Source organism: Ostrea edulis, chromosome 7, assembly GCF_947568905.1.
Source record: "Ostrea edulis chromosome 7, xbOstEdul1.1, whole genome shotgun sequence".
Lineage (NCBI taxonomy): Eukaryota > Metazoa > Mollusca > Bivalvia > Ostreida > Ostreidae > Ostrea > Ostrea edulis.
The window spans coordinates 35,501,746-35,529,395 of record NC_079170.1 but is presented as its reverse complement, the minus strand read 5'-3'; the positions used below and the strand labels follow the sequence as shown (position 1 = coordinate 35,529,395).

Genomic DNA, 27,650 nt, shown 5'->3' with positions numbered 1-27,650 from the left:
TAAACAATGTGTATATCAAATAACTCAAAACAAATTGCTTAAGAAAATCACTTACTGTCGTGTTCTATTGATCCTGGAGATAAATCGATTTGGTCCATATTCCTCTCATGGTTCTTTTCAATAATATCGAATGTGTCAATCCTAGATGTTCCGTCATCCTGTGAGATCAAAAATGTAAAAACCTAAATTGATAATTTTCGTTGTCGGTTGTTTTATGTTTCAAATATTTTAGAGCATTTTATTTCGCAAATTCAAAATATATCACGACTCAGTCTTTCTCACCTCCTTATTATGAATTTGTATAATCAACGTTGTAGTTTTGAAAATTAATGAACATGTTAGATTTAAAATGGTCATCAAAATTCTAATTCACTCACAAAATATCTCATTAATACTAAGTAAACGTAATATACAAACCGTCCAATCTATTTTCATGTCGTCAATTACTCCACTCTTCCTACATTCTGTACATTCGTTTGCAGACTGTAATATGATATGGGAATCAGAAGTGTCAGAGAATGGGACTCTTGAACATCTATATCCAATCTTATAGGCCCTGTCACGATTTGCTCCAAAACATGAAGTTAAATCTTTTAGATGTTGTGTTATTCTTTCAACTTCACTAAACAGTCTTGGCATCTTTTCATCTTTGAAAACAATGCCCTGTATTTCTATGGAATAGGGATGTGTATTTTTCGGATCCTGTAAATATGTCTTCTTTTCTGTTATCCCTATCAGAATCTTGAGATGGCCTTTTACTTTAAGTATGGCAGCAGTGTGAAACACACATTCACTGGTTTGACCAAACCTCTGATTCTGATCGTTCCCATCCCAGATCCTCCAGCCTTCTTTTGTCATACATGTGGCAATTAAACGATGGAAAATCACCAATGGTAGATATTCAAACATGAAGCAGACAGTGGAAGAATAAGTACAGTTGTCCAAGACATTCGTGTCATACTTTTGCTTGTTCATACAAGGGACATAGTATTTTTCTCCCTTTTCCATTTCAGCAATCATTCCAAGATTGATCATGTGAAATATTAAATCTTCCGTGTATTTAGTGAATGACTCTTGTCCTCTCCATATTTCTTTTACTAAGTTCTTTGGCAAAATTCCATTGGTGTTGAAGTTTTTCCACTCGTAGAAATGCTTTGCTATATCATGCTCTGCGTGATCTTCATCTGTTATAATGTGCTTAAAGGCATTTACAAACCACTGGACACCAAGAATAATGGACTCTGCGGAAGTGGTGAAGACAATAACGCCAATGTCATTAAACAATTTCAGCGCAGTCGTCATATCCTCTTCACTTGTAATCCCCATTGTTTTTTTAGATGACAATGCCTCCCAAAGGTTTGTCTTTTGCAAAACCATTTGACGTTTTTTGATTTCCATTAGATAGGCCTCTAGATGAACCCATGATGTAGGAATGGACTCTTCCCAATGGCTTTGTTCCGTGACTACCTTTATCATACTTAATTTGATCTTTTCAATATTTTTATCAGACTCTTTTTCTACTGCAAACACACTATTTACGCTTAAATGGCCTTGTAATGTTTTCGTTACACCTTCTAGTACTTTCAGTAAGTATTTTTTCTCTGCCTGAAAATAAAGCGATTACAAAATTAGGTTATGAAAGAAGATAACGAACAGCGATCAATCTCATAAATTCCATAAGCAATACAAATTAGAGAGTTAGTCAAACACGGAACCCTGGACGCACCAGAGGTGGGATCAGATACCTAGGAGTAAGCATCCCCTGTCGACCGGTCACACTCGCCGTGATCCCTATTTCTTGATTAGGTAAACGGAGCTTTCAGTAGTCATAATCAATGTTCCCGAACGGTCTAACAATCGGTATGAAATACATCAGACAGCATTTTACCCAATGATGGGTTGTATTGGCAATCTAGATCGTTGTAAAGACCATATAATTTGCGAAATGCTGACTTTAAACGAAACTTTTGAAACTCCTGTACCATCAACCTGTTTGTCAGGAGCTTGCCTCGATTTAAAAACTGACCATACACAGAACAAGCTCTTGCGTATCGAATCAGTTAAGAGCTATAAACTCCATATGCAGGTGTTAATGGAATATTGCTACATAAATATGCAAAGTTGACTATGGTGAAGCTGAAATCATCCCTTTTGAAGTATGGAGAAGAAGTTGACAACTCTGTGGTGGTGTCTTTTATTTCGAGCCCACAGGGATATATCGAATTGACTTAGGAATTAAAATTGTTATTGTTAATAGATAAAACGTCGTCGATATATCTAAATGTGGAATTGAAGGCCACAGCGAGATATTTTTTTCTTATCACGCAGAAGTTTTTGAATGAATTCTGCTTTATATGAATATGAAAACAGGTCAGTTAACAAAGGAGCACAATTCGTACCCATGGGAATTCCAACATACTTTTTGAAGACCGATCAGCAAAGACCACGAAGATATTGTCAATGAGGATTTCTAGCATATTTTTTTTATTTTAACTTCAGAATACCTGACGTGGAATCAGAGTGGAGTCTAACAAAGTGATTTTGATGATGACTGATCACTAGATATTAATGTTTCCGTTTTCCATTTTTGTTGAAGAACTGTCTATGATTTCAAAAGTAATGGTCTTTAATTTATCGTGAGAAATGGTCGTGTAAAGTGTCGAAATGTCGTTGGTTTTGATGTTGTTGATCTGCGAAAAGTTTTGCGATTTCAAGTTTACTAAAAGTTCTTTAGAATTTTATAGAATCCACATTTGATATACACCACTTGTGGCATATGTAGTCGCATAGTAAGTTTGAAGTTTCTCCTTCACAGCTGTTAATATTTTCGTGAGGAGCAAAGAAACCTCATATTCACTCAGCCCACCGACTGGGATACAAAATGTGCCTAAAACCGAGGCATGGTTTTCAAGATATCATCTTTTGAAAGGGCTGTCGATGAATAAGTACGATTACCAAAAGTGGAGTTAATGTCAAGTTCGTTTCAAATATAGTTGTAATAATGAGCCTTATAAACAAAGACAATGTTGTTACAAGCTTTGTCAGCTGGAACCAAAACATATTTCTCATGTAACCTATCTGATTCTTTTATCACTTCTGGTTTACTAAACACAGAAGAGTAGACGGTGCGTACTTTTGTTTTAATATGTCTAGTTCGGGATTTCAATATTCCTCTTATACTTTTAGTCCATTCTGAGAAGGTATCAAGTTTTTATAATCTTCGACATAATCCATAATAGAGATGATTTTCTATCGCCAACTGAAAGATCGATGCTCTCTGTATTTAGAGCCTTTTAGAATAAGTGATTTGAGGTCCTCATTTTCAACTATATCACCATTACCAGTAATAACATGTCCAACTGAGCTATAGTTGAAAAAAATGAAGAACAGGTAGGTGGATTAAGTATAAGATGGTCATTATCTAGGCTCTGCAAAGTTTCTTTATAGTTAAAAAGTTTGGATGCAATAGTGGAAGTATGCTTGTAGGAAATACTGGGTGGAGACTTGAACTTGAAATAAGTTGGAATACAAGACTGAACTTTTTATGACGACGAATGTTGCTTATGTTGACAGCATCTATTCCTTTGTTCGTAAATTGGCGGCGTGATTAATAAGGAATAGTATCCAGGACCTGTAGTGGTTTAAAGAGCCTGTGATTGTCACATTTTTCTAAATTGGTCAGTGAATGAGGTTGATAGTCAATATCTTTTAAATTGACAGGTATTTTCTTGATCTGCGTGTAAAATAGTAGAGTTCTTGTTAATCTCAACGAGGGAAGTTGCTTACGGAGGAATATTTTGCTTAGTGATGCTATCATGCAGTTGAAAATCGATATGAAGACAGTATTCTTCAAGTATAGATAACGTAAACATATCTATTTAATGTTTTGCGTTTGATTTAAATAATCGACAAAATACTAACCTCCTCTTTTGTCTCTGAATGCGATAGAACCAGAATGACAGGTGCTGTTTTCGAACTGTATGTGTGGATTGATCCTAGCCAGTGGTTGATGTAATCTGATGAATATATTGTTTCATTATAGAAAAGAAAACAACGAAAGATAATAGTATGTGCAACTATACTGATAAAATTTTATTGGTCATCAGACACTTATGATATGCAGTTTATTCATTCATATTTCAATCGCCAACAATCATATTGTCAACATTTTCAGTTGTCAATACATTCAATCACTAATCATTTCGATCTCACACTGATACTAATAAAACACCTACCTCTAGGATCATGAAATTTAAGCATCCTTTTAGTTGTTTTTTTTTTTATATCTATAGCACTACAATATGACATTGAAATGTTTTATTATTATTTTTTTTTTTTACAAATACACTATATGCCAAATTTTGTCCTGCCCTGGAGCTAGAAACTCCACCCTGGGGATTATAAAATTAAAAATTTCTTAGAGACTTCCCTGCTCTACGTCGCTACGCATTTATATTTTCCTACAGATGTGTGGTTGCAGAGAAAAATATATTTTTTTTAAAACGGTTAGTTTTTGTCCCGCCCCTAATACCCCAGGGGTACAGGAGTCCCGGAATTTCAAATTCATGTGTCTGTCTTTCCAAATATACTTCATATTAAACTTAAATAGAATTAAAATGGTAGTTATCAGGAAGATAAATTTGTACAAATGTGAATGCAAGACGTATGCAGACGAAGACTGACCAACAGCTATAGGTCACCTGAGTTTACCCAGGTGACTTACAAATCTTCTCAAGAGCCATTTTGTAAAAAATGTCAAAATCATTAAAATAATTCTTTATATATAGTTGGAAGTACAATGTTATAATTTTATTCAAGAATGCGAACACGCTCAATTTATGCAGCTTTAATTGTTTCACGTGGTTTCCGTGGTAATAATCGATCTGCAGTAAGCATTCAGATTTGTTAAAGTTTCGCTTAGACATGAATTGGAATCGAATCCTTAACATCAAGAATTTCCACACTGTATTCAGTAAAACTACACATAAACATCATCGTGGATAATGTATTAAAGTGTGTTCATATCATTGTCCCCAGATATATGTAAACGTGATTCAACCGCTCAGAATTTTTCTTGGAATTTTATTGAATTACATGTACTCGTCGGAGAAATTTGATATGGATAGAAAGTGGAAACTTTATGAAATATTTTTGAAAATGTTCAAATTCACCTTACCTAGTTAAGGTAAACGGAGGTATAGTACAAGGAAATGTGAATCTCTCTCATCTTCGTAAACTACACCTATTTCAATGTATTTTATTAATATGAATTTCCACTCAATATAGATATAACGTTCGTACCCCGGTGAGTCCAATCGCTGTATATGAGATCCTTTGTCTGAAGAGCGTTGGTTGGCTTTTCGGTCAATTCCTTAGACATATCCGTCACTAGGATGTAAAAACTCCTTGGACTTAAGAAGATGTGGTGACAGGCGTAGTAAGCATCTTGACCAGCAAAGTCCAACAAACTTATCGTCTTTACTGGCTTATCACTGACATTAGGTAGGAAAATACCTATGTCAAGTCCCAGAATTTGTTGATTTTCATCAGTCTTATTCGGAACACTGTGTTTAATCTGATCTTTTACGAGATGCTTATCAAGATATTTTCCAGTTTTATGAGATTTTTCCTCAGCTTTACTAGGAAAATCATTTGACTTTTCTAAGGTGAAACCAGTCTTAATTTTTTGAAATGGCAAATCATATTTCTTTTCGTGTTTTTGAGATGAAGGTTCTGTACCATTTATTGCTGATGAGATAGTTGTACTTTGTATTTCATCATCAGCGTTTGGATTTGATTGTGTAGCATTCAATGAAGTTTCATCAGATTCACTCCCAGAAGTTCCCATCGTTATTTGCAAAATATGTTTACTCTTCTGATCCTTGTTCACTGAAATTTAGTGTTGAGATTAAATTCAAAACGAAAAATGTATTTAATTTTGACTTACAGATATCCGTTATAGTTGACAACTGGATAACATACTCCAAATTCTAACAGCTACCGAGAACGAAACGTAAGTAAAGTAAATAGGTCAGGAGGTAACAGTACAAGAATCAATCTAGGATTATAACTTGCAGAATTCATAATTCTATCTAACTGTATCGGACAAATTCTTTTGCATTAATAATCTTCTAGGTGAATGCAGAAATTGGAATGTATATCGTAATGATTGGTAAATAAAAATCACAACAAAAGTACAAAAATGGTAAACCATTTCAGATCCATCAACAGTCATCTAAATGAAACAAAGCATTTCACAAATATGTGGTCCATTACATTTTGATTTAACATTTTCTCCAATAATTTGGATTACGGATTTTCGTGCATAATATTATGGAGTGAAGGCAACGTGTTTTAAACATTAATAAATATATTTATAAAAAAAAAACTCCTCATCGTTAAGACAATCCCGAACAATTAGTACTGCTCTTAGTAAAGTAGGAACTTAGTGACTGATCCTATTTTAGGCAAATCATCCTTACCCATCAAACTAGTTTCGTCTTCATCTAGAGTAAAAATATTTGTATGAACTTCTAATCCTCTCGTGGATTCTGGTGGATGAGATACATCTTCTCCCTTCAATTTCTTCACCAGAGTTGTCTTTCCTGCCCCAAAGTAACCCACCACCATTCCACGGCCGCAGTATACCTTTGTACTCCCTTTTTTGTAGTTTCTGATAAAGGTTTCAATGTCTTCGTTTGACATTCCAAGAACTTCTACAGGGACTTGCACTATATAATTTTCAAAAGTAATTTTAATGCTTTCCACTTCATGTCTAATTAAATGAATTTTTAGTAAATTGAAAATTAGATTGAAATGTGATTTTCCAATGTATGCGTCGTGCTATTCAAATCACTTTCGCAATCTCATGTCATCGTCTGGAGCCTTCACCACAAAGTAATCAAAAAACACATCCTTTACTATACGACAATAGAGTTCAAGCATTGATTAAATCATTGCAAGTGTTGATGGACAAAAGTTAGAAACTCGTTATATTCGGAATAAAATAGCTATTCGACAAAGACTTCATATTGAGAGCAACATTATGACTTAGGCGACATGTTGTCAATTAAGAATGCACATACTTACACATCTTTGCTATTCCATTGCGATATTTGTCATGTTCTAAGGACATGCTTCTTAGGAAATCAATTCCATGGTTTTCTATTTGATTCTTTACTGTAAAAAAGGCACTAATCGTTCGGTGAAAGGGTGATAATGAACAGTAATAAATCCTCTAACTGCTATAACGAATATAAAATTTAAGAGTTGCGCAAATACGGACACATGATATACCAGAGGTGGAATCGGGTACTTAGTTGGAATAAGTAAGCATCTCCTGTCGACAGAACATACCCACCATAAGTCATATATCTTGATCAGGTGAACAGAGTATCCCTTAGTGAAAATCAGCGTTTTAAGAATGGCTTAACAATTGGTATAAAACAACATTTGATCCGATGACAGGTTTTTAATGATAAACTAGATCGTTATAACAACCATAGAGTTTGCATAATTCTGACTTTAAACGAGATGGTTGAAGCCTATCTATCATCAACTCGATTTAGATTTGATCACACGCAGAACAGGCTCTTGCAAATCGAATCATTTGAGAGACATCAACGCCATACGTTATATCTAGTACACCAGACTGTTTTCCACATCTGCCTCTCACTTAAATATCGCATTGTACGTACAGTACCCGCAACGTCATTCTTGACATTCCTATCGTGCTCAATCGTGCGTGTATCCTATTGTATCGTGCGTGTATCCTATTCTATCGTATATCAGAATTTCCGTTTTCCATCGTATTTTGCTTTTATCAGGTCTATCGTATATTGTGTTTTGCGTGTATCAGGTTTTCCGTTTATCGTGAAAATCGTTTATCGTGTAGCTTCGGAAACTGTCGGGATGGTATATCAAATCTAACAAGAGGTACTGTGAGCAATGCTCACTAAGAATACCCCCCGCTTACCCCAATATCCCAAAGGGTGTTGGTAATAGGTATAAACTACCTCTTTTCTGAGTGTAAAAAACAAATGGCATGACAAACCGAACCATATTGCTACTTCGATGTCCAGTTCGCGTGACGTTTAACCTTTTGACCCAAAATCGATAGGGAACATCTTCATCCCATGGGTAGTCCATATGTAAGATATGGTGACTGTAGGTGGAAATGATAACGCTTTAGAGCAAGGAAACCATATTGCTACTTCGATGTCCAGTGCGCGTGACCTTTGAACTTTTGACCCCAAAATCGATAGGGAACATGTTCATCCCATGGGTAGTTAAAATGTATGATATGGTGACGGTAGGTGTTAAGGAAAATGCTTTAGAGCCCGGAAACTATATTGCTACTTCGATGTTCAGTGCGCTTGACCTTTGACCTTTTGACCCCAAAATCGATAGGGAACATCTTCATCCCATGGGTAGTCCATATGTATGATATGGTGACTGTAGGTGGTAAGGATAAGGCTTTAGAGCCCGGAAACCATATTGCTACTTCAATGTCCAGTGCGCTTGACCTTTGACCTTTTGACCCCAAAATCGATAGGGAACATCTTCATCCCATGGGTAGTCCATATAAATGATATGGTGACGGTAGGTGGAAAGGATAATGCTTTAGAGCTCGGAAACCATTGCGTCTACAGACGGACGGACGGACAGACAGACAGACGGACAACCCGATTCCAGTATACCCCCCCCCCCCCACACACACACAACTTGTTGCAGGGGGTATAATAAAAAAGTACGATACTTTCCGAAAGCTTTATTTGTTTTGTTAAAGAAGCTATTTTTATGAATCGAGGAAAGACATTATATTTGAAGGAGAACATAAAGCTGTCGATTCTAAGACACAAGAAGAGCTATTTGTCTGTCCAAAGAGAATGTGAAAATTTAATTCTAAGTAATCTGGAAAGTAGGCAGGAGTTTACTGAGCAAACCGAGGACAGTAAATTTGAAAGCTCCATAATCTGGAGTTCCTACACATTTCCTTGTCTAGAAAGAATTATTTGTAATTAACACTAACAGAGAAATAGGAAGTTCCTATCTGAAAGAGAAAATCAGTAAATGTCATTGTTTATTACATATATTTTAATATTGGTTCTTTTTCTTCCGATTTTCCCCCCACCTCTATTCTACAGCATTTCACAAATTCTATGGTCGTTATAACGATCTAGTTCGTCAATACAACCTATCATTGGGTCAAATGCTGTCTGACATGTTTCATACCGATTGTTAAGCCGTCCTTGGCACACTGATTTTGACTGCGGATAACTCCGTTTACCTGATCAGGATATAGGGCTCACGGCGGGTGTGACCGGTCAACAGGGGGTGTTTACTCCTCCTAGGCACATGCTCCCACCTCTGGTGTATCCAGGGGTCTGTGTTTGTCCAACTATCTATTTTGTATTGCTTATAGGAGTTATGAGATTGATCACTGTTTGCTATCTTCACCTTGCATATACCAACTACTGAACTTGTGCGCGTCCTTATATCTGATTTTGTGTATCACCCGTGTTTTGCCTGCAAACATTCTCAGGGACATTGTAATTTACACATTTTGAAGATTAAGTTTTAAAAGGGTACAATAGTGTTGTATCCCACACAATGCTGGTCAACTGGGCACGATGCAACTGTCATAAATGTATTTTTTTACTTGTACATGTATACATGTACCAATAGTCGAACGTGTAGATTCTGGAAACCTATGCTGGTTTTAATGATTATTTGAATTTTGTACACCCAAAACACAAACATTTTTAAGTGTTTCGAAATTTTGATTTTAAAACAAGCCGGGTTTTGTTTATGTTGTTTTTAATAATTTATTTATTTTTTTGTTAACAAAATATTAATTCAAATAAATATCTTCCTATTACTTATGACTACCAATCATCACTCATGGTGTCGAAATATCTAACATATGAGCATATTGTGTAGTGTAGTTAGTTGTTTTTTTTGAAGCGGTCGTTATGAAACTAACTGTCGTTGTTGAATGAGCGATAATCTTAGAGCTTGATGCAAAATAACCTCATCTTCGCTACACACAAAATATTACTTGGCTTTATTTCATATTCAAGATAATATACATTGGAATAAGAGAGCTACTGAAGCATGATATCACTACATTATATTACATTTAGTTAATTACCTGTATACTTTATATACATGTATCAAACATTAGGTGATGATATAAGTTTTAAAATCATTGGTTGAGAAAATTCATATAGATATATATTGAATTTTATACCGTAAATATTTTAGTTTTCTGATTGTAGCTGTGATGGCGTAAAAAACCATAAATATAATTTAAAGAAAAGTACGAAAGTGGATAAAAGAAATTATATGTTTTAGGTATATCATGAATATTGAAATCCCTCGATATTGTTATCAACATAATGTAATTATGTTGTAGGTACAAAAATTTCGTTCTGTCTAAATTGTTTCTAAATTGACAACATTTCTACCAGGTTTTCCGTTTATCGTGAAGATCGTTTATCGTGCTGTCCGTTTATCAGGTTTATCGTGAAGATCGTTTATCAGGTTTTGCGTTTATCAGGTTTACCGTGTATCCTATCGTACCGTGGGTGTATCCTATCGTATTGTGCGTGTATCCTACCCTATCGTGCGTATATCGTGTTCTATCGTTTATCATGTCAAGAATAATGTTGCGGGTGGTGTAGATGATAACGGTAAACAAGCAACTCAGCTTTCTGACAAATTGAATGATTTCAGATACTCCATCGTCAACTTCCCTTTTTTCTATCTAGCAACATTCCATTATTATATGTATATGTTGTTTACCTCTCTCAAATGATTCGATGCGCTTTGAACTTGTTATGTGTACAACCAGTTTTTAAATTAGAGCAAAATTATCAACCCTTACATGAAAAGGTGAAGATAACGAACAGTGATCAATCTCGTATCTCCTGTAAGAAATACAAGGTTAAGATGTGGGCAAACACGGACAATTGGATACACCCAAATTAGTATGAGGTGTCTAGGAGGAGTAAGCATTCTCCAATGACCGTTCACATCTGTTATGAACCTTATATCTTTATTAGGAAAACTTATTAGTATGTAGACAACATCAATGTGTAAAGAACGACCCAACAATATGTATGAAACACGCCAGACAGCATTCGACTCAACGACACGTTGGATTTGCACAAATGACTATTATAACGACCATATAATCTTGCGTCCTTTAAAATTGATCACACGTTGCACACGTTGCACATGTTCTCATGTATCGAATCAGCTGAAAGATATAAACACCATTTAATGGAACATCTCCATGCAGGTATATATGGGAAGTTGACGATGGAGGATCTGAAGCCATCCCCTTTATCATGTTGTTGAGTTGTCAATTAGCAATTTACATACATGCCCAATACGATATCCAAATATGAACCCCGTAGGGGTACGGGGTAGAATAGGTCTTTAGTACCCCTTGTTTGTTGCAAGAGGCAACTAAATGGGTGGTCCTTCGGATGAGACGGCAAAGACCGAGGCCCCGTGCCACTGCAGGTGTAGCACAATAAAGATCCCCTACTCAAATACCATAAGTGCCGGGCATAGGCATAAGTTATGGAGCCCTTCACCGTCACTGGTGAATTCTCCATATGAGTGAAAAATTCTAGAGAGGGACGTCAAACAATATTCAACTAATATATGTCGAGATAATCAAAAACGAAAAAAATGTCGATATAATTAAATGTTAAGTTGGAGGCCATATCAATATTTTTCTTCTAATTTAGAAGCTTGTAATTAAATTCTGTCAAATGAAAATATAAGATTACTTCAGTTTACTAAATGGTTACAATAACGCAACGTGATCTCTTTGGGCATACCAAATATCAAAACTGCGACGGAATTGGAGACCAAATAATGATTCCGATATTCTGTATTTCATTGGCAGAAAAATGAATCAGTTGAGAGACAGAAAGATGGAGCTGATAATAGAATATAATGCTATACATATACGAAATGTCAAAAATGAGAAAAAGGAAATCATCTCATTTACTATAAATTTGTGTTAATAGGCTGTCGTTAACATCTATGATTAAGAAATGTTTGGACGTATGCAGAATAGTTTCACATATATTCAGTTTTAATACAGTGTATATTAGTAGAATTTAACGGAAATGCTAAAAAGAATTATTTGAATTGTTTTGTACAGCAACTTGCAAAACGTGATAGATTACGCACAAGTTGTTGTTTCGATTCCTGTACAGGTTAGTACAGATGGAGGTTATTTATCTCTTGATTATCAATATTATTAAATCTTACTTCTTTCATTTTATGTTATTCACGACGTACATACAAGATCGTGCTAAAAGTCATTTTATTAACATTGTCCCTATGAACAGTGAAGATAACGAAAAGCGGCCAATCTCATAACTCCTATAAGCAATACAAAACAGAGAGTTGGGAAAAGAAGGACCCCTGGGTATATCAGAAGTGGAATCAGGTACCTAGGCAGAGTAAGTATCCCCTATCGATCGGTAACATATGCTATGTGATCCTTATGTTTTCTTCAGGTATGCGAGGTTATTGGTAGTTAAAATCAGTGTGCCAAAAACGGCCTAACAATCGGTATGAAATACATCAGACATAATTTGACCCAGTCATAGGCTGTATGAGCAAACTATATTGTTGTAACGATCATAGAATTTGCGAAAGGTATATGTCTGACATAAATTCATAATATCATAGTAAGACATGCTTATCAAAAATGAATGAATATAAATATTATGTTGACCATGAATGTTACGTCATAGATTAAGATTAATACAAATTCAAATAGAGATGGTTACCTCCATCAGGGACACTGTACTTTTTATCGTCAGGTTTCTGTGACTCTGAAAACATGAAGAGGTGATCCATGTACCTACCTGTGATCAATCTAATAACTCCTATAATTAATTTGAATTAAGCGTTGGTCATTTACAGACTTCTAAATATAGCAGATGAAAAATGATGTATGTGAGAGGAGTAAGCATCCCATGTGAATTGATCACACCGAACGATAGCCCTAAGTTTTGATAAGGTAAACGGAGTAACCCGAGTTAAAATCAGTGTATAAAGAACGGTCTAACCTTAGGTATGAAACATGTCAGACAGCATTTCCCCCAATGATAGGTGGCTTTCGTAAACCACATTGGTATAACTACCAAAGAATTTGCGAAATTCTGGCTTTCAAAGAGATTATTAAAACCCCAGTAACATCGAGGTGTAAGTCATTGGCCTGTAATTATTTCAAAATTAATCATACTCAGAACCAGCTCTTGCTTATTGATTCAGCTGAGAGACATAAATGTCATACGCAGGTGATAATGGAATACTACTATATATACTAGCGGAAAAAGAAATTGTGCATCATGAAATTTAGTATAATTTTTCCTTATTTAGTTTATATTGATAAAATCTAAGCAATCGATAAAGGTGTTGTTTTTTAACAATATCCGATAGTACCCGATTCAGATGCACGGACGTTTTCGTCGTTAGTGAACAATGTTGTTTATTGAAGTGTTTGTACGCACGAGGTTTACTGACCAATACTTTTTGGAGTAAGAAATGTAAAAGGTTTGTTTGGAAACCATTCGTTAAGGAAAGCACTTTAGTTTTGACAATATTTAACCTTCTGTCATGGACTTTTTTGTTCACCAGAATGTCGATGTCTTGCCTTGGCCACCCGAATCCCCCGATTTATCGCCGATCGAGCACGTCTTGGGATGAAATGGAACGACGTCTACGCCGTTTACCAAATCAGCCTGTGACATTAGCTGATTTAGGCCAGGCTATAACCAACATCTGGAACAACATCCCTCAAGCATTTCTAAACACTTTAGTGGCATAAATGAGGCGCTGTTGTTAAGCATGCGTGAATGCAAATGGTGGTCACACAAGTTATGAACTTTGTTAATTCAAGTTCGAATACCGGTGTCTTTCGTGTGTGGTGAAATTGACGTTATTCGACGTTAACATTAATGGATTATGAAATGTTGTTACGAATACATTTGTTATCAGTATTACAAAAACTAAAATTTGTTCATTGTTATTTTTTATTATTTTTTCATATATTAAATAATGCATAGTTTCTTTTTTCCGTTAGTATACGTATGGGAAATTGACGATGGAGAAGCTGAAATAATCCCGTTTGTCACATTGAGAAATCTAGACAACGTTGTGTTCGATATAAACAAAGGCTTTAAAACCGGTCATACGATGATTACCAATAGCGATTTAACAAAAACAGACAAACTCATTGCAAAAGACAACATAGCCCTTAATGTTAACAAACTTTTCAGTAAAATTAAATAGCAAACCTCTAAGTTATGATATAAATGAACATATTAGGGCATTGTAAAATGCATAATTCAAACTTTGATGTTTTGCTAAATCATCGGGAACCATCGGTGTTGCAAGCCACGCCTATTATCTATCAAATGCTGTGGTTGTATGAGAAAACAAATCCTCAACTTCATAAATGTTTTTGTTCATTAGTCACCCAATCGGTGGCCTTCCATGGTTTTTTTTTTTTTTTTGGTGGAAAGAAAATCATTCGAAGGTCATTGCGTGCTCGTAGCGGAATAATCCTAGGATTGCCGAATGAGAACAAACTGGACACTTTATAGCTGTTGTAACTAATGGATGCTTCTTTGTTGACTTCACCGGTGTAATAATTTATCATACGGTATGCGTAACCACGCCACTCTCTTTAGATAATTGTCTGATCAACCCTAGTTTTTCAGATTTCAACACATCCACTTTACCCCGAATTTCCTCATGATGTTTGAGAATAGGATTAAGTTTATTAACACAGACTTTACAAGCGTAACTACTGCTGTTAATTTCATTTGATAAATACTTATAAACATTACTTGTTTCTGTAAACAGGGATCGATAGCCTTTTCTGTCTGTCATTTCTTGTAAACAAACAATGCGTGTTTTAATAGTGGAATATCAAAAATATGTTTTGTAGCTGTGATTGGTCAAAGAAATCATTGCGTCATTTTATGAAGATTAATGACAATCGATGGTTTCGCTGATCATGCAGTGACATTTTGAGGAAGGGTAGGTACTACCGGACTCAGTAATTGTGGCTGACGACGATACAGGGGTCATATGTCACAGCAAAAGCTGGGAGGTCCTTTCAATATAAGAAAACAGCATGCATGTACAATATAGTTTTGTGCATGTATAGCATCCAAGTTGATTACTGCAACATAGTTACCATGGATGTACAAATGTTTTGTGTGTATTTCATGCATTGATAGATATGACGACTAATTCTCTGTTCATCAAGCAGTGCAATTCTTTTTCTTTTCCTTTGTTTTCCTTTGTCATTTGTTTCTGTGATTTTGGACGTTGAGTATCATAATGCTCCTCTGTTGGTCTAATTTGGTCGATTAAATATTGTATTCTCTAGGTAAATTACCAATATTATACGTAAACTATTGCCCCCCAAATAAATTGTACCATGTTGATAGAGGGGTATTGCCATGAATTTTTTTTTTACGATTTAGAATCTAGAAGTAAGCTGCAAATAATTGTTTTATTATTAAGCGGAATCTTTGTAACATGGGTATGAAAAGCAACAAAGTGCAAATGAACAGTTTCTCTAAGAAATTCTGAAAGGGAACTATTCATCTAAAAATATCTGCTAAAGTAAACATTTGGTCCTCTTTATCCACTATGTAAATAAATTGTGTCAAAATTTAAGGGGAAATCATTAAAATGTCTTTAAAAGAATTCAATCGTTTGTTTTTATGCCAAAAGGTTGCGCCCACGATTACATCACTTTCCCCTAAGACCTTTCACCCGCATATATAATTAGGTAATTAAAAATGACGTCATGGAGCTAGTGTAGACACAATTATTTTTGAGGATCCCCACTGGATTCATAATTATAGTGTTATACTACACACAGTTTCCCCTGTTACATGTAAATCAATAAATTGAATGTGAATAATTGATCTATTCAGTATAATTTTCGATGTCTTTAACTTTGCTGATTGTGTGACATGGATTTCTACTATGTAATGTTAGTATGTTTACATCATGCATTTGTGTGTTTCATTTCTTACGTTAATGAAAGAATACACCTGAACAGATCCTCATAAGTCACGTATTCATCATTGTTACGACTGTAAATTTATGAAAACTCTACTTTCAGTCAAGACTGTAGAAAACACTTTAACATCTACATTTTTGTCTGTAGTCTGTTTCCATTTAGAAATTATCATTCCACATAACACGCTCCATATCGAGTCACGTACGTTTAGGAATTGCTAGAAATTGTCTAAAATATTTTAGAAATGACACCTTACCAGCAGGAGGGTTACTATTTTCTTCATATCCATCTCTTTGTTCGCCGATTGATGTAAGGGTTTGCAGAAAATGATAACCGGGTTGAACCAGAGGACAATGATGTTGATTAGATTGTCATATATTTTGTTGTTTGCAACTGTTTATATTCATTTGATCAACTGCAATGTTTTTATGTCAGCATTTTTCAATATTATAACATGGAATTTACGTGGTATTATGTCATCGTCCATAAGTTTATCAAATGTTTTGGACAATGTCAATTGTGATATTGCCATTATTTGTGAGCACAAGCTTAAACCAGCCAGTGTGCAATACTTAGACACGATTAGTTCCAAATATTTAGGTTACGTTCATATAGAACCAGGTCATGGTCAAAAGTCTGACAATTTTACTCAAGCTTTATAGGCAAAGGAGGGGTAGGGATTATGTATAAGAAAGACTTGCAGTTTACAGTTTCCAAAATACCAGATATAGATTCTTCTCGCATCATTGGTATTGAGGTTAAACGCCAACACCAACACTCGTTATATATACTAGGTGCGTATTTACCATCAGATAGTAATATTATATCATACTACACTGAATTAAACCTGTTAGATGCATTATTCAATCATTTTTGCACTCTAGGTGATGTGGTAATAGGATGTGATCTTAATGCCAGTATTTATGAAACTGATCTGCCCCATGTTAATTCGTACGAGTCTAAAGCACTGAAAGAATTTATTTCTCGAAACGATATATGTCGTCCGAGGATTGATGTTTCTGTTGCTGGGTCTAGTTATACCTTTCTACAAACTAAGACCACATTAGACTTTATTTTGTGTAGCAAAACTCTTGTTAGTGATGTATACAAGAATCAAATTTTTGAAGAAGGTACCTTCAGTTCCATGTCTGACTACCTTCCGGTTTTTATGAATATTGTCTTAAACGTAAAGAATTATGTTTCATGTAAACCATACAACTCTCTTCCAGCATAGCATAAAGCAGATGTAAGCAAACTACAAGATTAGGAATTGTATATCAACAATGAATCAAGTGTTCTGTTCGATAGAAATCTTAGCTCGGTTGATGACATCGATTCTTTTTGCACAGATTTGTACCATATGTTATACACTGCTGCATCCCTTTTTATTCTTTTAGCTAAATTTAAACCTCACTTAAGACCAGAATGGACGCCTAAAGTTAAAAGTCTGCACAGCCGAGAACGCCACTTACGGAATATCTTGTTAAGTGAAGGCCGTCCTCGAGGTATGGTACACGAATCTTTAAAAAATTACAAACGAGCTAAAAAAGACTTTCGAAACGAGTTAAACGCTGAACATGAAAGATACATGGCATTGGTGTTCCATGATATTGATGAAGCCTCTGAATGTGATGTGAGGTTATTCTGGAAACTCGTTAAACGCCAGCGCCCCCCCCCCCAAAAAAAAAACCCAAAATCGTATCCAGAAATTGAACTTGACGGAAGACTGTTCGACAGGCCTGAATGCATTGCAAATTGTTTTGCCAGCTACTTTGAAAGGGTCTACAACCCAACTCATTGCAAAAACTTTGACTCAGAGTTCTTTACCCTTGTTGAAAACTCGTACACTGCGATCAAGAAATCAACTAGTCATCAACAATATTCTACGATTCCGGGAGGAGAAGTATCATCAACTGAGGTATCTAACCTTATCAAGGAACTTAAAGGCCAGGGGTAACCTAGAAAATTGTTCACCCCGACGCCAATTAAGCATATATGGAGAAGGGGCATGGCTTACTTCTAGGAACTCTAAATTTAGAATATTATCAGAAATACAAACATTACTGCATGCTGCAGTCTACACGTGCTCTAATCATTGTGTAGGAGACGATTTTAGCTTTGATATTCAGCATGTATTTAATACTGCAATGAGTATTTTTATACAGCTTTATGAATATTACTTTTAGAATGATTGTTTATTTACTGATTGAATTGCTGTCTTGAAGACTTAGTACAGAGCAGATATTTGTCTTCTCCAGATGTTTTCTCTATAATTGTGTGTTGCCATCTTGCATATCTTCTTCCCTTTTGTGCTCCTCGGTGCATTTGGTCTTGCAGGATTCCATACAGATGTGAATTATCTGTCCACATTCTCATTCCAATGACACACTGCCAAATATGCCCTTGCCCTTGCCCGATATGTCTGATCTCAAAATGCAATTATTTTGTCTTGGAAGATATTCATTGTGTTATTAAAACTTTCCACATAATATGCGTCTTTTGCTAATACAGAGTCATTTGGATTTTTAAACAAAGTTGAATGTGTAATTACTTCACATAAAAGCTTTTCTGATATCTTGTCAACTATAGCAAGTCTTGATGGTTCATAATTTTTGTCCACTCTGCATCTTGATGTAGAATGACATTCTGTGTGGTTTCCCTTGTAGTGCTCAACTACATTTAAGAGTAGTTTTTGTAATTTCTCTGGATCTTGGTCACAATTTCTCAGTGCCCAATAACAGTGGGTTACAACAGGCTCCACCTTATCATAAAGGTATTCTGGTTATGTTTTTCCTTTAAGGTATGGTGGTCCTGAAGAAACTTTTTTCATCTTTACTTTTATGGATATGACACCATGCCAAGCATCATTCTGATTTATTGTATCTCCAGATTCTCGAACAAATTTATTAATGGATAAATTTCGATCATGTGTATGTATGTTGATAGAGACACCTTTTTCACGGAGATGGGGATAAATTCTGCCGGTTCCAACTTTTTCATGTCTTTGAGATATTGGATCATCCATCTTAGTGACATGTTCGCATGTTATGAACTGGTGTGTATTTTCTCCCAAGGCAACTACACTACAATCTTTGGCGTTTTTCCGCCATCCATGTCGAGCATTCATCATCATGTTTATTCTGTTATCGTCTTGACAACCAACTTCACCCCATAATGCCATATCAATGCTATCTTCATACTCTGCTTCAATGTGTGAGTAAATATTTTTTAAACAATTGTCACGGTTTCTTTGATTAATGAGGCCAATTTTAGCTCCCTTTGAAATCTGACATAGTGAACAGGCAACATTCCACTACATGCGAGTCATTGAACTACCCTTCTATTCACAAGGTATTCGTTGTCAGGTAGGCATGGTGACGATGACCACAGGATGTTGTGATGTTTTTGTCTACTGCAATTAAATCTTATTGCAGCAACATGTCCTTTTTCTGTGACTTTGTTAAAAGAGAGCCTGTCATCACAGAATTTGGAATGGTTTTCCACTAAATTTACCAATGTTTTCAGGGACGATTCCTCAGTCATGAAAAATTTCTGATTGCAATCCTCTTCCTCCACTTGCAGAAAAGTATTCAAGTCCAATATATCCATATTTTCTTTGTTTTTTTTTTTTACTGTATTTATCTAAGAAAGTTTTAAATACTGTTTCAATAATCTCTGCTTTATTGATAGGACGATTCAGTTGCCTCACTAAAATGTCTCTTGCTTTATGAAGAAGAGAGAATATTACATCTTTTTGCACGTCATCTCCAGGAACTGAAATTTTGAATGAAGGTGAACGTTTCTTAGAAGAATCCATACTGTGTGTAAAATGTTCAAAAATTAAAGTAGTAATGATAATATGTGAAACTAAAGTAACAATGATAAACAGAGATCCACAAAAAGGGGGTGACAAGTAAAACAAAACTTCCATATAGGTCTTTTCTCCAAGTGTTTACATTATCTAAATATCAAGAAATGAGATACCAGCAACAGTTTGGGGTTAAAGATTAACAATGTTTGTAGGGTCTAGATATATTTTGCAAGTTATTGTTTTTGTTAGTAAAAGCATTGTTCTTATCCCCTTCATTGATAAATGGAATGTTCGGAGTCAGAACTTAATTAAACTTTCAACTATTCTAATACTTTTCTGATGTGATAAAGGGCGAGGAACTATGGGAAAAAATGTATCACACCGCAAAGAAAGACCTATTATCTGTACCAGATCAAATTTCATAATGATGGGACAATATGAACTCTATCTCTAAATCAAAAGATTTCATTTAGATAATTTGTTTTAATTATAAAAAGTTTCTAACTTCCCATATTACCCGTTCTCTGTTGGCAAATAGGAACAAATTTGCTTAGGTCTGCATTATCAAATTTGGGATGTTGACAGGTTTATAGACCGCTATAGCTATATTGGTCGAGGACAAAATTTTGGCGGGTTTTTCTCTCATAAACAATGAATCAAAACACAACATTGATTCATGTTACAGATGAACAAAAGGAGGCAATATTAGGTATATCAAATCATTTTGGATGGAATATTGAAGAAGAAAACCAGTCTATGACATCAAAACAGGATGCATCTACGGACACAGCTGATTTAGAAAGTGATGTGCCAAATGAAGAATTTTCCCCATTTATCATTGAACATAATGATAACATGAATGAATGTCCACACTGTTTTTGTAAACAATGTATAACACATGAAAACAACAGACAGCTGTGGTGGACGAATAACTGTGAACCATAAAGCAGGGAAAATAGAGAACTGAGGAAAGAATTGTATCAAAAAATTTGGACAATGATGTTTCACAGACAAATATTCACAGATGAACGTTATTTGGAGAGAGAAATGAGAACAAGATCCTAGGAGACAGAATGATGTTTGGTATAGACGTGATGTTATGCCAGATTGTGTTTTGAAACTTGTTAGAAGCTGGCTACCAACTTTAGATGGAGATCCTTACATGGGACATAAGTGGGAATGAAACCCCCCAAATGGATTGCAATATTTCTGTTTGACTTCAGAAATGACCTTTCATTAAAGTGTTTTATAGATCTTTGTAAAATGGAAATTGGAAAAAAAAAAACATGAAAGAGGTTAGTTATGTGCTATATATAAATGCCTAGCGCACCAACGTAACTTCCGGAGTAAACACAGCTGTTTACAGTTTCTATGGCAGACTCCTCCCCCTTGTCAATTCTAGCAAATTCAAATCTAAAACAAGCTCTGCTTCAAAATTTTTATTGGTAAATACTCTGTAAAAACAGTTTGTATGTAATCAAGCTGAGTACTAAAATAATTCTGAAATGGGGGGCTACTTCTGCACCAAGTTACTCAGAGCACAGAGACCTGGGTTACAAGATATTTCAAAATTTGCCTGTCAGCCCTGTAAGGTGTCAATTATTTTACGAGAACCATTGAATTTCCCATTGGCTCCCTTATATATCCAATGCCTGGCCTTTAAACGCAGGAAGGCACCTGGACTGGACCGTATTCAAAATGAACATCTTATATATGGAGGACCCTCACTTTCCACATGTATCTCGCACCTCTTTAACGCAATAATCAAGATTGGTAAAATCCCAACTATCTCGAAAAAAGATCTCATAGTACCTATCTACAAGGGAAATAACAAGCCCAAAAAATCTCCCGACAACTACCGACCAATCGCTCTTCTTCCATGTCTTATGAAATTATTTGAGAAAATACTGATGCTAAGGATTCGCCATCACATACTACTATCCATCCAATTTCCAAACCCACAACAACAAGGCTTCCAACCAAGACTAGGATCCATTACAGTCTCATTCAATCTCCAATAAACTATCTTTCACAACTTAGAACATGGTAGTCCTGTCTATGTTGCCTTTCTGGATACGCAAAAAGCTTTCAATACAGTCTGGAGGCATGGTCTCCTGCTCAAATTACGTCATCTCGGTGTGACAGGACCTTTGTGGACTCTCATTGATGATTGCCACACGGATACTTTCTGTTCAGTTGCCGTGAACCAGACAAATTCTGACTGGTTTCCCATTTCCCAAGGAGTAAGGCAATGTGGAGTCCTTTCAACCTTTCTTTATCTAGTGTTTATTAATGACAGAAACTGCAAAACAATTCCACAAATACCGGAATCTACAGTATAAAATCTTCAAATCCAGCCTTAGTAAATGATATTTCCTGTGTAGCCTTGTCACAACGGGCACTCCAAGTTCTTCTAGAAACAGCCTACAGCTACTCAATACGGTGAAGATTTACCTTCAACGCAAATAAATCTAGCGTTTTGCGTTTCTCTCCCTCAGACACAGGCATTAACATCACCTCATGGTGACTTGACCAGGATACTATTCAACTATCAAAAGCTTACACTCATCTTGGTATTCTTCTTGATGCAAAAATGGATCCCAGCGATAGGATTGCCGATGCATGCAGAAAAGGACAACAGTCATATTTGCCTCACTAAACAGATCTTTCTTAACCGTCTTTTTTCATACATCGACTTTCCAAAACATAAACATCATGGGTTCATACCGGATGTGATCGATCTCCTCAACAAGTATTGCCTTCAAATCGACTCTTATCTCCAAACTGGAATGTTTCTTACCAAAGTAAAATGGAAAAGAACTGTAAACTCTGTTGTATCCAACCATTTCTCAGAAACTAGATCAGCACGTATACTCGGAGACCCTGATATCACACTCTTCAGATGTATAACCCAAGGTAGAAATCCCAGCATGCTCTGGGAAATTCCTACTGACATGCACGAAGTTCAACTTTGCAAATTTATAGTGAAACTCTGGACTCTTGTGGATACTCCACCCGTATTGTGTGTAATTTGTCATCGTGTTTTTACAAATGTATTTGAACATGCTTCAACAGCATGCAAAGGAACCTTTGTATTTAGAGAAGCTTAGTGGCAAACAATAGTAGAACATTTTGATAGTAACTTATCCGCTGAGTTGTGTGGACTTGGCAGTCGTGGCCTATATACGTTTCTTTTAGGTGCACGGTCTCTGCCAGGCCTTACATTTTCTGAACTATCCTTCAGTTTACATCTCCTTAACTTTCGTTTATTAAGGGATGCAGCAGCCTGGCACTACTGAATGTCTTGTTTAGCTACATAGTTTCAACCATAAGCGAACAATCGCAAACCAATGTAACTGCCCAGTCTATATATCTCAATGTCGTATGTCACACTGTACCCAATGATGCAAGTTAACTGGTTATGCATATGAACATATACGTGTATATGGAAATATAGATATGTGCATATGTATCTATATTTTCATATATAATATACGTATATTAACGTACGATATGAGAAAACATTTCCCTCTTAATCGAGTACCTGTGATATAACTTACCTATAGTGTAAAACTTATACGGTACCAATTTTGATGCACCAGATGCGCATTTCAACAAATAATGTTTCTTCAGTGATGCTCAACAGAAATCTTTGAAACCCGAAATAACTATGAAGTTTTGGAACTAAATATAGCCAAAAACAGCGTGACAAAAAAGTGGAGCCAAATTCGTCCAAGGATAAGAGCTCTGCATGAGGGAGATAATCCTTAGTTTTGAAATGAATTTCTAAATTTTGTAACAGCAATTAAATATACATCCGTATTTTCAAGCTAGTAACGAAGTACTTAGCTACTGGGCTGTAGAGACCCTCGGGGACTAACAGTCTACCAGCAGAGGCCTCGACCCAGGGGTCATAATGTAAAACTTATACGGTACCAATTTTGATGCACCAGATGCGCATTTCGACAAATAATGTCTCTTCAGTGATGCTTAACAGAAATCTTTGAAATCCGAAATAACTATGAAGTTTTAGAGCTAAATATAGCCAAAAACAGCGTACCAAAAAGTGGAGCCAAATTTGTCCAAGGATAAGAGCTATGCATGAGGGAGATAATCCTTAGTTTTGAAATGAATTTCTAAATTTTGTAACAGCAATCAAATATACATCCGTATTTTCAAGCTAGTAACGAAGTACTCAGCTACTGGGCTGTAGAGACCCTCGGGGACTAACAGTCCACCAGCAGATGCCTCGACCCAGGGGTCATAATGTAAAACTTACGGTACCAATTTTGATGCACCAGATGCGCATTTCGACCTATAACATGAATTCACATTATATACTCTCCTATTTTTTCTGTCTTATATTACTATCTATGTGATGTTTATTTCTAATGTATATTTGTTGTATGTAAATCTCCTTTAGGAGGAAATCAATAATGAATGAAAAAAGGTTGCGCCCACGATTACATCATTTTCCCTAAGACCTTTCACCCGCACATATAATTAGGTAATTAAAAATGGCGTGGTGGAGCTAGTGTAGACACAATTATTTTTGAGGTCGCGCCATCAAGCCGTACGTACATTGATTGCACGTGAACTGGGTACGCTCATAAAATATCATACTAGAACATTATATTGGATATCGTAAAATTTTGCCAAGATATCAACTTTAGAAATAAAAGACGTTGCCATGTATTTTGAGATAAAAAAGTGTTTAATATATTGTACAAGTTTTTCTCACATTATCACCAGTGTGAGATCGACTTTACCCATGTGAGACAGCCATGTGAGATTTTTCTGTCTCACACTGCTGCGACGTCATTTGATTGTGACGTCATATATTTTCTATGATTTACGTTACACGGTGAAGATTTACGTTACACAGTGATGTAAAAATATTTTGCATTGTTATCTTTAAATTTTAATGTAGTATAGCGTTCTGGTGGACAACCTTGGGTTTTTTAGTTTACACTTACAGTGTAAACCATTTTCGGGTATGCTCTTTCTGCCTATCTAATTAGTTTTTGCATCGAAGTTCAAATGAGGATTTTGATAATCTAAAATTTTCTGAAAGCTCCTAATTTTATGCACTAAACCGTAGTTAAAATGTGAGAAAAATAATCCTTCATTATTTACTCGTGTGGGATAGGGAAATTCCACCTCTGGAACAAGATTCGCTGTCTAGGACTCGGCAAAGCCTCGTCCAAGACTGCGAATCTTGTCCCCTTGGTGGAATTTCCCTATCTCACACTCGTACTAATGAAGGATTCTATTAGTGTGAAAGTGAATTGTTTTACAGGTATAATTATTCCATATCATTATTTGCTATGGGGAAATTGATTAATATATCAGCCTAGTGGTCTCTCCCTGCATTTACAACAGAGGTAGACTAAGTGAAGACTTCTTTTTTTAATTTAGATACGGATATAAAGTGATGGTAAACATGCTAATTTAGAGGCACTTTTATTTAAATTTATATTGTGTGCCATGAACAGACATTTTTATGTGCAGCATCACGGAAATGATATTATTTTAAATCTAGGCGAAGTATATCTATTGATTGGACAGATTTATGTTTAGTCGAGGGCTTGCATCGATCGATCGGACTAACGTGAACTGTGTATACATGCAGCTTACTTTTGACTTTAATACAATTTGCGAATCAATATTAGCTGCATTATTGCACGACTGCACTAGCAATGAACTTCGAATGATTAAGGATACTTTTCCCACTTATCTTGTTCATCTCCGAATTTGATAGAAACTCCTAATTTTACTAGCCTTCTCGGTGTAATTTTCACGCACTTTTAAACAACAGAAATCCTTTGGACCACTTTTTCTTTAGAATTTTAGTTTTTACCCTTCTCATAATCTTTTCAGCCCATACATTTGGTGCTTGTACCGTTTCTCATGAGGTGTGTACACTATTATACTGAAATTCAGTCTATCAACTATAAACTCATGAGAGTATAGTTGTACCTGGTTTAAAAAAATAGAATGAATATAAAGATTATCCTGGCCATGAATGTAACACCATAAAATGTTTTGCTGTATATCTATGAGAATGCAAATACAAAATTTTACCTTCATCGGGGACACTGCCTTCTTTATCCTCAGGTTTCTTTGATTCTTAAAACATAAAGTAATATTAACTGTTGTTTATAATAAATGATCCTACCTTGCACAAATATATTCCCGTAATACTTTCTCTAACATTGGAATTATTTTGTATTTAGTGCCGTTGAATTTTTATTGTATAATTGTTTGTATTTTTGAGAAACAATATCAAAACGAATTCCAACATTTTTGTGGTCATTTGATTCAGTAGCATGTGGAGCGTTTATCGAACAAATAATGATCATGAGCAGTGATCAATCTCATCAATCTAAAAATTCCAAAATTGAGAAGTGGGCAAACACTGACCTCTAATGATATCAGTGGTGGATTTAGGTGCATAAGAGGAGTAAAAATAACTTTTTGACCGGCGAAATCCGAATAATCCGTAGGTAAAATCAATATGTAAAAACTGCACAACAATCGATTGATTGCTGTTTTACGCCCTTTTGGTAATTTGTCAGCCATTTTACGACGGGAGGCCTCAAAATGGTTATGTTTTACTACAGTAGGTAAAATGTGATTATTGTCCAACAATAATCATGCTTTACTTACCATTAGCACGAATGCTATAGAAATTAAAAAGTAATTCTTTCCACGTTGATTTTGACAACAATATACTTCATTTACCTGATAAAGACATGGAACTATCACGAGTATGTCTGTTCGAAATGAAGTACGTTTTCCTCCTAGTCACCTTATCCCACCCATGTCAGTAGAACGGCAGTGTTTCCCCTGTGCTCAATTTTGTATGTTTGCACCTCCTGGGAACCTTGTCGCACCTCTGATATGTCCCAAGGTGATCTTATCCCCTTGGTTTTTTATTCTCTGGGAGATTTGTCTCTGTTTGTTTTATTCACGTGTTCATCATTTTAACAAAAGTAAATTTATGAAAACTCATTTCAGTGGAGACTGTTGAACACTCAGTAACATCTATGGCTTTGTCACTAGCCTGTTTTCGTTTAGAAATGAACAATCTACACAATACGCTCCGTATCGAGTTACTTACGTGTAGATATTGCTAGAAATTGTCGTAAATATTTCAGAAATGACACCTTACCAGCAGTAGGGTTACTATTTTCTTCATATCCATCTCTCTGTTCGCCGATTGATGTAAGTGCTAAAACAAACAAAGACAGCTCGCTTGTTCACTATTTCTATTCAAACACAATTAAAATATAACGAATCTTATACCAATCTATATGATATAGAAAATACGACAAAATTAATAATATTGACAATGTTTGTAGATGGTGAAAACAGGAAATCATTCGTCTACATCTATGCGTCTACATTTGTACATAAACTGACTATATCCAATGGCAAGCATTACTCATGATATATATATATATATATATATATATATATATATATATATATATATATATATATATATATCGGCTGTAATTCATGTTGATTTGCAATAGAGCTTAATATGCTACACTTTCCATCTATGTTTTGAAATGTATTGGATTTCCTATTTTGTCCACTGGTTATGTTTCTGTATTGCGTGTATCATAAAAGAGGAGTACATAATTCTGCACTGATCCCATTACAACCCAGTGTTGTTTGTTTTTATGTAGAGAGAACGACTCATACTACATTTTCACCACATATTAAATACACATTGTGTCATCCTATGAT

General features: G+C 35.4%; 1 protein-coding gene across 1 annotated transcript in view; it reads right to left on the bottom strand.

Annotated features, from left to right (window-relative positions):
* Positions 1-27,650, bottom strand: part of LOC125654954 (uncharacterized) — a 73,354-nt gene that overhangs the window by 44,413 nt on the left and 1,291 nt on the right. Inside the window, exons 2-10 of the mRNA XM_056144145.1 lie at positions 27,067-27,126; positions 25,977-26,021; positions 12,822-12,866; positions 7,090-7,179; positions 6,483-6,731; positions 5,302-5,889; positions 3,922-4,016; positions 418-1,605; positions 56-158 (exon numbers count right to left, since the gene is read on the bottom strand). Of these exons, the coding sequence (XP_056000120.1) occupies positions 56-158; positions 418-1,605; positions 3,922-4,016; positions 5,302-5,889; positions 6,483-6,731; positions 7,090-7,135 (2,269 nt within the window). The 5' untranslated portion in view covers positions 7,136-7,179; positions 12,822-12,866; positions 25,977-26,021; positions 27,067-27,126. The remainder of the gene's footprint in view (positions 1-55; positions 159-417; positions 1,606-3,921; positions 4,017-5,301; positions 5,890-6,482; positions 6,732-7,089; positions 7,180-12,821; positions 12,867-25,976; positions 26,022-27,066; positions 27,127-27,650) is intronic.